This window comes from Falco cherrug, chromosome 2, assembly GCF_023634085.1.
Source record: "Falco cherrug isolate bFalChe1 chromosome 2, bFalChe1.pri, whole genome shotgun sequence".
Lineage (NCBI taxonomy): Eukaryota > Metazoa > Chordata > Aves > Falconiformes > Falconidae > Falco > Falco cherrug.
The window spans coordinates 28932377-28946529 of record NC_073698.1 but is presented as its reverse complement, the minus strand read 5'-3'; the positions used below and the strand labels follow the sequence as shown (position 1 = coordinate 28946529).

The 14153-nt window shown below is 37.7% G+C and overlaps 1 protein-coding gene across 2 annotated transcripts in view; it reads right to left on the bottom strand.

Annotated features, from left to right (window-relative positions):
• Positions 1–2285: 2285 nt before the first annotated feature.
• Positions 2286–14153, bottom strand: part of COG6 (component of oligomeric golgi complex 6) — a 59525-nt gene continuing 47657 nt past the window's right edge. For both annotated transcript variants that reach the window (XM_055702219.1, XM_014286090.3), the window contains exons 16-19: positions 12671–12778; positions 11082–11135; positions 8487–8566; positions 2286–4803 (exon numbers count right to left, since the gene is read on the bottom strand). In XM_055702219.1, the coding sequence (XP_055558194.1) occupies positions 4656–4803; positions 8487–8566; positions 11082–11135; positions 12671–12778 (390 nt within the window). In that variant the 3' untranslated portion in view covers positions 2286–4655. The remainder of the gene's footprint in view (positions 4804–8486; positions 8567–11081; positions 11136–12670; positions 12779–14153) is intronic.

Genomic DNA, 14153 nt, shown 5'->3' with positions numbered 1-14153 from the left:
GTGACAACAGGTTCACCCACCTTTAGAGCATTTCACCACGGGGAAATGATGCCTGACCAACCTGGCAGCCTTCAACAACAGAATGGCTGGGTAGAGGAGCAGATGTTGCCCACCATGACCTCAGCAAGGATTTTGACACTGTCTCACATATCCTTGTAGGTAAGCTCAGGCAGTGTGGGTTAGGTGAGCGGACAGCAAGGTGGGCTGAGGGCTGGCTGAATGCAGAGCTCCGGGGGCTGTGATCAGAGGCGCAGAGTCCAGCAGGAGGCCTGTAGCCAGCGGTGCTCCCCAGGGGTCAGTGCTGGGTCCAGGCCTGTTCAACTTACCCATCAATGCCCTGGATGAAGGGACAGAGTGTCCCCTCAGCAAGTTTTACTGATAATACAAACCTGGGAGGAGTGGCTGATGCACCAGAAGGCTGCGCTGCCATTCAGGGAGACCTGGACAGGCTGGAGAGCTGGGCGGAGAACGAATGCCCTAGTTCATGTGAAGTTCAATAATGTAGTGAGGTTACTGGGTGACTCAAAGCATCTAGTTTTTCTCCAACTTGCCCAAGTGTTAGAATTGGTGTAGCAGTGGCAGGATTGTCTTGAAGTTTAGTTTGCAAAGTGCTTAAGAGCGGTGGGGAAAAGATGTAGAGGTTCTAGAAACCGTTAACAAGTAAACCCAGTATGTGAGGTTCAGTTATATGACATGCCTGTTACTTCCACCGCCAGTTTCTTCTGATCTGCATTTTGAAAATTCTCCAAACTGTTCAAATATAACCATTTATGGCATCTAACCTCAGTATTGCTACTCAGGATGGGTGCCCTCATCATAAGCAGATCATCTTTTTCTGCATTTTCCCTCAGCAGTAGGTGGCAGCCAATTTCAAACAAACCCACACCCATGTCTGTGATGCTTTGCAAGGTGTGTTTTACTCATAGAAATATGTCTAACCCCTGTGTTTAATTTTTAAAATTTTATATGCTTCCCGCCTCCTGGGTTGCTTGCAAAGTGACTCAGCAAGGCAAGCAAAGAGATGAAAGAACAGATAGCTTTTTAAGTGAGTGGTGAAGTTTAGTGGTTCTGAAAGTATTTTCCTGCAACACATATTTCAGAAACTTTAATAAAAATAATTACAGCTGAGCCTATTAACCGACAAAATGCAGGGCTAGAGTCATAAATCTCAGAGAATAGGGAGGAGCACTCTGATGAGCTCCAAAACAAATGTATTATCACTTTTCCAAAACTCCTTAAGCATCGCTTTTCCTGTAATAGAAAACAAAAAAATCACTGTGGCTGGGCTGCTGCGTACTTGCTGTAATTAAAACAATGTTTATATTTTATTTCCATAGTGGTTTGCATATTTATAAAGAGAGAAGGAGAAAACTGTACACATAGGATTGAACACAGAGGCACTGCCACCAGCGCAGATGAACCATCTTGGCTCCAGCCCAAAGTCAACTCTGTATCTTGCTGTTTGCTGGATATTCTGTGGGTGATAAAGTCCTGGGATCCTGATTCTGTTTTAGGGACTCCTGATTGGAGGTCAAAGATAAGGTCCCTGCGTGACAAGTGGAGGATGACTAGACCTTGGAGTCCTCAGGAGAGCCCCTCACTAAATGCACAAGAGAAGAAACTGAACTACCCCATCCCAAATGACACAACAGCCCAGGGTTTGGCTGCTCTCAGCAAGGGGGAAGACGTTGATTCCAGACTCCTTCGGCCCAGAACGCAGCTCTCCACTTCCCACAAAAGTGCTCTTTGCATCAGAAATGATGCACAAAGAGGCCTTTTACACATCTGTTCTCGCAGCTGGGTTGCCAGAACGTCAAATGCCAAGGCCACTGCCTGCTATAGGCAGTATTCAAACACCTCTCTCTACTCAGTTTCCCCAAGCATACTGCTGCCCAGCAGAGTGACAGACTCACTCTTTGAAGGCATGCCCCTCCACAGAAAGAGGTGAAGGACCAACAGCAGAAGTGCTGACTAACTCGGCCCAGCCAGGTGAGCATCTCCGCAAGCACTGTGGTGCAAGTCAGAGCTGCAGGAACTGCTCTGAATATGGAGCTAGTATTGACACCCAGAACGATTCCACTTACAACGATGCAACGCTTACGGGTCATCCATAAGCAATTAGAGGACTGCAGCTTCAGGGCTCCTGGTTTGGAAATCCTGGGAATTTGTAAAATAAGAGAGACAGAAATGCCAGGCTAGAAAAGGCAGGTCAAAATCTATATCACCTTTCCCTTCCTCCTCTCAGGAAGGCAAGCAAGAGGAAATAACAACATGGAAGTCAGAAGTCAGTAAATCGAATGCTTTTTATTGACGATCTTTCTCATTTGTGACCCTTTGTCATTTGCTTTAATTGCACAGACAAAATTAGTGACTGACTTTATTTTTTGTAAGTTACAACTTTTATAGCTTCTGCATTTTTATTAAGAGAAGATAAAATCATGAGTAAGTCTCTACACATGGACTCAAAGATGGGAAGCAACTTCTTACTAATCCTCATGCAAACTACTGACTAATTATTGGAGACTGAGGTTGACTGTAATTTCAGGAAAAAGTTTACTCTTATGAGTATGTTAGTCTAATAACGAGCTAATTTATACTCCTTACACAACTGATGTAATTTTCATATATTAGATAATAATTATAGGCATATTAAGCAATATTAGCATTATTAAACAACAATGAACAGCCTTCTGAATGTATACTATAGTGATCCAAAATCTGAGTACCTTAAAGTGCCTCATCTAGTAGAAGAGCATGATTTTTCATTAGTGCTTTTCAAAGCTTCTAGAATTTTTTGTCTTACAGGTCGGGAGTTTTTAAACAGAACACATCTAACATTCACATTTACAGAACAATTTATGCCTGATCCAAAAACTCCAGGGACACTTTCAAATCTTTTTCTATTACACCAACAAATTATGCCCATTGGAAAAGGAGCTATTGCTTTATTGCGTTATTACCAAGGAAGCTGCTTTCTGAGTGCACTGGATGTATCTTGTGCAATGAGTTTTCTGAGAGACTAAAATGTATTGCTGCTGCTCTTCTCTTGTTTCTTGCTCTCTTGCAAGTATACACTGAACTGCAGACTTGGCTGCCACCAAGTACGTATTTTATATGGAAAATATTATTACTGATAAAAATATGTAAAGTTATTCAACATGAATGATTGCTCATCTCCCCCTTTATGTATATAAATAAACCACATCCAATATGAGTGTAAGCTCAGGCAACTCTAATAACTCTGTGCCACCCATACAGCAACAAAACGGGGTGGGGAGGTGGGGGGAAGGTGAAATGCTTCCAAAGAAGCAGTTAGCTTAAATTATCATTTAAAAACAAACAAACAAAAAACCTAACCCCCAAACGCCCCAAACTGCTTTTACTAACTTTTTTTTTCCTGAAGGTTTCTCTTTAACAAAGGCTTTCTTAAAATAAAGAGCATGCTTAAGGAATTTGCAGAAAATTATCATAAGGCACAACAGAAAACAAGTGTCCTACTTACCTATTTTCTTCTTTTACTGGAAGCAAAGGTCCCCTAAACTCTCTATATAATTAGTGTTTCTACACAGACCAGCTTCAGCTTTGCACTGAAGAAGAAATTAAACCTTCACTCATGGCTTTCTACACATCAGCCTACAACAACTACACACCCTGGCTCTCCCACAGAATTCCCAGGACAACCTGTGGCTGCCACAGGTGAACTTAACTGTAATTCTTAGAAGCACCACTGCAGACACGTAAACTACGAAAATCTCTTTGTGGATTATTAACTGAATAAATGCTTGTACTAGAGCAGATGGACTTTTCCTGCACTTAAGCAAAACAAAAAACATGTACATGTGATGGAGGAATGGCCATACCGCTGTGCAAACCATTTTCCTAACCTACATTGTTATTGGTCCCAGCCTTAAGAGATCAGCAAGTTTCAACTGATACAAGGATTTTTACAGAATGATTGCACTAAACCGAAATCCTTCCAATAAAACACATTATACAAATAACATAAAGCATTAAGTTTTGGGTTATGTACATGCATGTAGTTCAAATATTTCTTTTTCTTACAGAAAATACCAGAACTAGCAACAATGATAATGGATTCCAAAAAAGCACACAACTTTTGCCTCAAAGATTTAATCAACAGGATTTGAAAAACAGCATCAAACATTCTGAAATGATTTATGAACTGTAAAAGTGATACACTTGAGACCTTCTAAGTGTACCAGTTGCAGTAAAATTACAGTTACCAGCATTTACTGATGATAGGCTGAAAAAAAAGGGTGAAAGAACAGGGAAAAGCAAATAAAAATATTGGTGGGGTCTTAAAGAGACACTGATTCAACCTCTAGTTGAAAGGATTATGTACAGCAAGGAAAAAAGCTTCTTTCTCCTTTTTCAAAGAGACTGCACATTGTTCAAGGTCCATTTCCATTAGTGAAATGCATTAAAATAATTTTTAATCTATATTCTATTTTCTGGCCTATAGAAGATATTGAAAGACACAGGAAAGACTAGACTTCTGCCAAGCAGATTAAGAAAACAACACGCCTACATATTTTAACTATACAGTTAGACATTAAAATTCAAAACAGAAAAGTAACTTGATGCAAATAACAAATACAGAATTACAGATCCTGGTAAATCTTGGGGAAGCAAGACTAAGAAAGGAGTGCCTGAACTTGATGAGGAGATCTGTGTAATATGGTTTCTGGATCCTTATATTCATTTGAAGGATCCATCACAGCTGCATACAACTCACTGTAAGCTCTGCAGACCAGTTCTGTTGACTGTTTTATTATCTGCTCTCTAAAAAACAAAACAAAACCACAATCTGTAAATTGTAGGGAACATAATTGTACTACATGCAAGGAATTAAAGATACATGCTAAAAATACACATTAAAAATCAGTGTAAGTTACATTAAAAAGCCCTTTTATTTAAATTGTGAAAACAGCTTAAAGTTTCAAATCAAAAGAAGGCTTTTCTATCTCTTTGTATTGTATGTAGATAAACTCACATATATGATTTTGAAAACCAAGAATTTAGCTTCTTTATTTCTGCAAGTATGAATAAATTAGTAGAAGGATTTAATTTGCATACATTAGATTGCATTCCCCTGCATCTTTTAAAAGACTGATAATCTTAGTGATCTACTTTCTACCTCCTGCAGCTTCTCACTGTCCTTGGTAAAAATACTTTTTTTTTTTTTAATCTACAAGCAAATATACTGTATTTGCTTTATTCTGACAGCACCTGATTCCATAATCAGTCAAAAAGAAAGAGTTGAAAGTGAAAGTGGTCAGAGATTTTAAACTTCCTACAGCTTTTTACCAACCATGCTATGAAGTCCATGTCCTGTTACTTTTCTGGATCTAAATGAGTAACAGTGCACAGAGACTGGATGCTAAATTTAACTGGAAAGTTTAATATTTTTTAAGACAAATTAGTATTTTTACTTTATGTTGCCCATTGAATCGGTTTAATCACCATGGTGATGCGTTTACAGTTGTGGAGGCATTTTTATCTATCAGAAACAGTAGTTACAACTATTTTACAGCCAAACCCATGCAAGTGGAACACCAGAAGAAGCTGAGGAAACCAAGGTAACCATGAATCCACATTCAGCTCTGTTGTAATACACAGCAAAGGAACAAAGACACCCGAACTGCATCCACTAAAATCAGAGCTAAATTCACCAACCACTGGGAACTGAAAAGTTAAAGAAATCTCAAAGACTAAGTGCATAAAACTTCATCTTTTCAGGAAAAATTAAGAAACAGAAGCTGTAAGAAAGAAGATTAAGAGATAAATCTTTATTTTATTCTGATGCACAGTATCATTTTTTTCAATATATGGGATGAACTGTCAATATCACCAGGTTATTAGAATACCCGAAAAAAAGACCGGCCTTTTAACAGCAAATATAGAAACACTATTAGAAGGGAAATATATTCAAGCTGTTCAGGTAAAACAACTGTCTCTGATCACAGTCTTGGATCACTAAGCTACTGCAACATGAGAATCTTTTAAGAACATATTGCACACAGAATTCATATAAAACTGTATTGCACTAAATCATGTTAAATTAAAAGAAAAAGTTCGTTAAAATATTCCAGAGTACTGAACAGCATCAAATGAGTCTCCATCAAATAACGTCAGTGTCATTAATTAGTACATTAGGATTTCAGTTGCCATAACAACATGATACACTTTATCACCAACACAAATGGCAGCACTTTCTAAAAATAATAATTCAAGCACACAAATGAGAAGAGCTTCTCAAGACCAACAACCACACAAATAAATAGCTTCAAACTTTTTAAATGAGCAAGGAATTTGAAAGACAAGAGCACACGCTGGCTAATGCTGTAAGGAAAGTTCTTCATGGTTGTAAAGCTTACATTATATTGCCATTGAGTATATAGTATGCTGGCCCCTTATCAAAAGCACATGGTCTGATTTTGAGAACCAAAGAACTCTTGGATCCACCACTGGTGCAGTGGGTGACAATTTTGTGATTTCAAGGAAGACGTCTTCAAAACTGACATCAAATGCCTGCAAAACTAACTTAAAAATTTCAACTACTATAGCTAGAGATTAAAATTATAGTACTGGTTAAATCTTTTGCTTCAATTTTGAGAAACTTTTGAATTTTGAAGGTGTATTTACTACAGAAAATATTGACTATCGAATGTCTGTAAATGGGTATCTTCAAGAGGATTGCTTCTATTTACAGCTACACGTTTGAAGGTTAATGGGCTAACAGATTATTTATTTAGTTTTAACTTCTGAGTAGAACCTTACCTATAGCATTGAGTTATACCAGGTTAATAAACTCCTGTACGTTCGCTGAGCTGTAGCAGCTACAGCTATCATCCTCACACAGGCACTCTCACCTCTCAGCTGGCCGGTGTTGCAAGATAACATGAATTTGGCTTAAACTGTGCTAATAGAGGCTTTAAAAGCTTATCAGTGGGATAAGGCTAACAGTGCATACATGACCAGTTTATCCTGGTTCATCTGACAGAAGAAATGATCGAGCCAGAGTCATTTCACTGTGTCTGAGTCTTTATGGTAGCATAAAGTCTACCTCTGAAAAATTGCTTCTGTGTTAGCAGTGAAAAATGAGGCTTTCAAAATACATGTATTGTTATTATGATTTTTAAATAGACCCACACTACAAAAAATTCCAAGTGCTAAAATACAAGTTTAATAGCTTGACACCTAGAAGCAGAAGTTGCCATGCTTTACTGACATTACTGTTCAAACTACCCTGTTTGATCTGTACTGGAGCAGAACAGCTTTCACACAAGGTCAGCTCTGCTGAGCTGTGGTGGGAACAGTAACCCCAGCAGAGACACCCAACGAACTGCTGAAAAGCGCCAACATCCTCCATGACAAGCCACGCACCAGGTATACGGCATGAAACTGGAAGTCTCTGGATGAGAAGATCCTGAGCAATACAGCAGGAAAACCTGGCAGTTGAAACAGCTGATTGTTGTAGGTCCCTTCCAACTGAACTACTCTATTCTGCTCTAACAAATACCCAACAATATATATTTCTCCCTTGACATATGTAATTTTTTAATTGCAAGATACCGTAATACTATCCTGCTAAGGACAAGTACTAGTAACGAGTACCTGTTGGAATAACGAGACTCCAAATATTGTTGCATTACAAAAAAATGTCATGTGCTAGTCTCAATATCTGGTATATTCTGTAACCTGGGAAAAATAATGTCAAGAAAAATTTTTGATTGGCCCAGCATATAATTTTGAGTTTATATATAGATAGATAGATAGATAGATAGATAGATATGAATAACACTGAGTTTAAGTACTACAAAATACCTTCATATGGTGCACGTTTAATTAGGAAGATATTCGTGGCACTTTCCTTAGCCTTAGGGTTCAGTTATATTCAGAAAACAAGAGAACAGAAAAATAACAAAAGTTCTTCTTCCATATTTCAAAGAAGAAATTACTAAAAAAAAAAAGCCTATTAGGTGAAAAGTCAAGTGATCTCAGCACACTATTCTATGAGACAGTATGCCAATACTCTACAGCAGAAGACAACTAAGTTGAAAATTCTAGACCTGACAGAACAGTGGGGATAAAAGAAATCCTGAGTGGAGAATAACATATTTCATCTGTCTTTCGAATGCTTACAAAATCGCTCTAAAACAATTTACAACTAAGTTGACAATATACTGCCGACATAGCGAAACATGTTCAAAATAGGTGAATGTAATTGATTTTGATGGTGTCCGATAAATCAAGAGCAACCACTTCAGAAAGTTACAGAATTACAAATTCCTCACTGCTTGTTAAAGAGAGTGAGAACAAAACTGAATTGTGACCTGAAGGGCAATGCAGATACGATCACAGCTGATAACTTGAATTCTCATCATGATCCACTAAAACCTAATCAAATTCATCTTTCTGATCATTATGCAGGCATAATAGAAATTCAAAGTTAAGGTACTTACTTCACAGTGGCACTCAGAAGGAAATTCAGCTGAGACATTAGGAGACTATCTGGAGCAGACAAATAGCGATCAAACTGAGCCTGGGGGTGAAAGGGAGTGGGGGAGAGAGTATGAGATCAACATGCTAAGAACTTGCTGTTATATGAAAACAGGTAAACGCACAGATCTCTGAAAATTGATTACATTAAAATGGAAACTTCTTATTTTATAACTTTTTAATATATATTTAAAATAGAGCCTAACATAATCGCCAAATGTTTAAGGTAGAACTTAATCCAAAACAAACATCTAACTTCAGCACCTCTGTCACCAAAATTTTAAGCTTCTGACCTGAGGAGTATGGGCGGAGGGTCAAAGAGTGAGAATCCAGCTTCCCTAATTATCCGTCTAAGTTTCCTATGCAGCTGGTGGAGGTATGCATGTGCCACTGAAGATCAGACCCAGCCTACTCCGTGCAGAGGGAATACGACAGCCTCCAGACAGATATCTAGCCTGTCCAAGTTAGCCATGTTGCATGTTCCTTTTTACATATTTAGTTTTACTCTTTGGCAGGAAGTCACTGGTTAATGACCTAATGAGCACTTAATGTTGGCAAAAACAAGACCAAGGGACCTAGTTCCGGCTCCTCAAACTGCTTCTAAGCCCACTTCTTCTCCCCAATAGAGCGGGGAAAAAATGTGGTGCTTTGATTCTAGTAGTTTGGAGAGGAAAACACTACAAAAGAACGTTACTGCTGTCTTCGGCTGTTCTCAAAGAAGCTGTGGATGCCCCATCCCTGGAAGTCTTCAAGGCCAGGCTGGATGCGGCTTTGGTCTAGCAGAAGGTGTCCCTGCCCTTGGTAGGGGGGGATCAGACTAGATTATTTATAAAGGTCCCTTCCAACCCAAACCATTCTATGAATTCTATGATCAAATGGGTGGCTATAGAGAAGATGGAGCCAGGTCTTCTCACAGGTGAACACATGACGAATACTGGATGCGTATTAAACTAAGGAACATTCTGATTAGGTAGTAACAGGAAAAATTCTCAACAGGAGTGTCATCAAACACTAAACAGGTTACACAGAAAAGCTGTATCTCCATCCTTGGAATTACTCAGGCAAGGCCCTAAGCAACTTTATCTAACGATGGCAACCTCCCTGAACACTGGATGAATCTTCTCAAGCTGGTAAACCCTAAAATCCACTTCCATCTATCATTTAAACATGCAAAAAGTGGACACAAATGACCAAGTTACAATTCTCTCAAATTAACTTTCTGACGTTACCTGCTCTCTTTTGGAAAGCAAGAGAGCTTTAGCTCAGGGAGAGGGATGGACTTCACTCGAAGAGCGTTTGCAAGCACACATGAACAACTTGAAAGGCTGGGACCTGGAAAACTTTCATGTTAAGTTGGGAGGCATGAATCTGCCTGCAAGAACTCCGTCCACATGGTTTAAAACTTAGGAAGCCAACAGACTGGGCTGATAGATGGGCTCTATGTGGGTTTGATTTCAGCATACTGAGTCCCATTCTGGTTAAAGTGTGTTGACACAAGCAGACATTAAACAAAGTAATGAATAAAATAAACCCGCTGGTTCCTCTCTAACTATTCAAATAAAATTATTATGTACCACTATAGATAACAGTTACATATATACATAGTTTAAAGAGATGGTCCCCAAGCTGCAATCTTTAAATTCCTCATTGGTCTACAAGACCATGAGAAATAGAAGATATTTTAAATGCAAAATTTATAAATACTGATAAGAATGCATACTGATCTAAGTAAACTACAGAGTGCTTTGTGACAGGACACTGCTCATCCAACCAGCCTGGGAATCACTGGTTTAAAACTTGAACAGAGGAAAACAGGCTACATTGACACAATTATCATGGATTCCACATACAATTTTTTAAACCACCTTTTTGTCACAGAAGTATATATGTACTGCTGGATGAGTTGGCCTTATTTACAATTAAAACCTTCAGAATAAAGTTAAACTTGGCTAAGCAAGAAAAGTGACAGATCATACATTATTGCCTACTGAACTGTGATATTGCCATCTCTATGCAAAATAGCCTTCACACATTCTAAGCAAAAATATCAGCTGATAATTTGTTTTAAAATATATCGTAGCTTTCAACTTTAGAAAAAAAAATATAACTGTGGCATATGCCCAGCGCCTAACTTCTGAGTTTAGCTGAACTATTTGCATAAAATCAAAGCCTTAGGACTGAAATTATAAATGATAGCAGAACCTATATTTCAAAGCATACAGGCAAAAAAGAAACTCTGGTGATTAAAACTAATTAGAGCTAAGTATTTGCTTTTAGCAATTTAAGATGACTCATGGGACAGCATTCTTGTAAGTAAATTTCTGTTTCTCAAGGCTGGAAACTAATATTCTATTACTACCTGTTCATAAATAATTTATGCATTTATTACTTCAAGTGGTCAAATTACTACAAATGAAGAAAGTACTCCCAGACATGTAATTTAGCTGTTCTTAAAGAGTATGACTGCTTAGGTGAGTATCTAATACGTCACATAATTAATAGTATTCTTTCCCATGTCACAGCATCACCACCATCATATGAAATAGTAAAATGCTTACCATTGCAACCTTCAGGGCCACGGAATCCATACTTGGCAAATTTGAAAGAGGACCCTAAGAATCAGTAGCCGGGGGCAGGGGGAGGGGGGGAAGAAGAGGAGGAAAGGTCAAACTAGCATATGGAGAAAGATATGAAATAATAGATTTTACTGTCAGTTCAGTACTAAATTGTTATTCGGTCCTGCTACAGGATCTTAAACATTTGGAAACTGAATAACCATATCAATATTGAAATGCTGTAATAGCTCATTTGTATTCTTCCGCTCTCTTAAATTAAACTCAGAATACTGAGCTCCTAACGTCCTTTCAAGTCCTTTTCTTTCTTCTTCACCATTAAATAATCACAGCCCCCGCAAATGCCTTCCACAAGGACCAGGATAAAAACTGAACTGCAGACTGGCCACATCCCCTTAGTGTTCCAGAAATACAGAGAACAACTTCCCTCCGTTAATCTGTCCTGGGATGGTGCAGAATTCAAGACTGCTTCCCGCTGAATCTTCTGTGCTGGTATGGCATTACATGCTGCCTAACACCCTAGCAAATCCTGTGACAATGTCACCTCTGCAGCCAGGCAGCTGGACAGATTAAAATGAAAATTGCTACATTACATTAATAATCTGCTCTGGTCGATTTGAAATTGGTTTCAGAACAGGAGATAGGCTCATGAATAGGAAACCCAAGTTCAGTTATTAATCAGAATATTTATACATTTATTTATTCATATTTATACATAAAAATCTGTTGAGTTTGGGCACTTTATGCAAAATTATTGGCTGAAGAAACAACATAAAGCTCTCCAACAGAGTTCTGCTTTCTCCAGAAAACACTGTTCTTTTTCAAGATCACAAAAGGACACAGGCACAGCTGAAGGGAAGAAGGGCTGTACTAACACCTATCACGTAACAGCTGTGGTTCACAAGAAAGGAAGAGCACGAGCTCTGAGTTCCAGTTTTCATCTCACTAAGAAATCTCAAGTTTTTACTTTTAGAATCTCACTGGTTGGTGCTAGAATAGCTAAAGCAATGAATATGGATAAAAGAAGAAATTATTTCAAATTACAACTAATCAGCCAATTTTTCACAGAAGAGAAAAGCAGTAATTATCTTACGCATGCGGGGCATCTCTCTACACCATGTGCGGTGCTATAGCATGTAACGGAAGAAATCCAAACTCTACACGCACAATGGCTCCAATACATTCTAGGTGTCATGAAGTGTTTTCTCAGTACTTGTGTTTTAAAGCCAGCTTGACTCTGACACTTTCTAAGGCATATTAAGCTACCTACACAGTTATTCTGAGAGTATACAGGATGTCTGTGGTGTACAGAGCCTGTTGATGGTACACAGATAAGCAGCACAGAAAGATCGTTGCACACTAAACCTGCTAGGCTTGCTGAACATACAGTGTAGGGGAAATGTGTAGTTGCCAGGTGCCTTTGCCTAACAGTTGTGGTCCCACGTGAAAAATCAACAGATATTACTGAGAGTTCGCTTTCAGAGGCAGCTTAATTTGCAAAAACATTAGTGTCAAAATTCTTCTGGTTGGCAAGTATGCACTACCTCCTAAACATGTACATTATATAGGCTTACCTGTTCTGGTTTGTGTTGCTGCACGGAGTTATATATGTAACTTAAACCAGCTCTTGTTAACACATAGGAAGCTTGTTCATTTATCAGCGTGTCTAAATGAGCTTCAATCTGAAATTTTAAGGATAAGGTATTTATAAAATGTGCGTGAGAACATTAAATAGAACAAACTCTGGGGTTAAAAGGTCTAGAAACACAAATATGAAGGAAAAATACAAATAAGAAGGACAGCGATCAACAAAGAAAAAACGCAAATACATACAGCATAATTATTTTATCCATTTACATCTTCCATATTACAAGGAGCCAATAACAAGAATATAGATAATTCTTTCATGTCTGACTAACAGAATCTATTTTTTATGTATTTGTAGATCCAACAGCACCAAAAATCAAAAATACCAAAGCTCTAACCTTAAAAATTGCTGTTTTATTTTATTTTACTATAGTTCTTTGAAATTATGTGATAAAAATCATCCAATTCTTATTGAAAATATTGCAATAGTACAGCAGCTTTACAATAAAGAGAGAGACAGTCTTTCACAAGGAAAATAAAGTTAATTGAAAGAACAATAGACAATGACATTACAGCTATCAATTTTACTTTAATTATCTTCATATAAAGAAAGTCATAAACATATTTTTTATTCTTAGTATAATCTTCACTTTGCAGGGCAACCTAATCAATAAATCAAGTCATAGCAGCAGCAATCATTTTTTAGTTTGAGCAGTCTTCGAAAGATATTTGGGTATATGCATTATTACTTCATTTTTACAGGTAACTACCCCACATTTCATTTATTTTTCTTCCAATCCTAAAGAAAAGTAAAACTTTTTAAAATATCAAACTCTAGTAAAATGTAAGATTTCCGTATCTTCTAAGAGTCCACCTTTTTACTTCCCAAAATTGTTTAGAATAACACACTTTTCTTTTTAAATGAGGGAAATCTTAAGATTTCAATTTGGAAATATTAACTGTCTTAGAGAGTTCTTTTTTTCTATGAAAAAATGTTTCTCTTAGTAAATATGCCATTCTAACTCCACTTAAATAATCTACTTATGTATAATATTACAGATTCATATTTTTTTTCCAGTCTGTTCTTGTATTTGGTAAAACGTCTGAAGAAAATAAATAGCGTTAAACCCGTAACCTTCAGCTCTACTGCTTATTTGAAGAATAAATCAATTTCACATTTACTGTGAAAAAGAAACTGATAACGGAAATTAGAAATGCCCCAGACAGTTTGGTGGGGTTGTCTCTTTGTTTGTTTCAGAGCTAAAAGGTGCTAGAAATTCTAATTAGGAGCAGAAAACAAAAAAAAATGGCTCACAGCCAATCTTTACTGATGCCTTCAAATAAGAAGTTGTGACTTTTTTCCAAGCCCCCCAGCTCCAAAAGCTCTCCCGAGATACATTGCAGAGATGTTTATGTAGCAAAACTATAAATGGGCAGTGCCTAGGTCTTCCCAAGTCAATAGTTTATAAA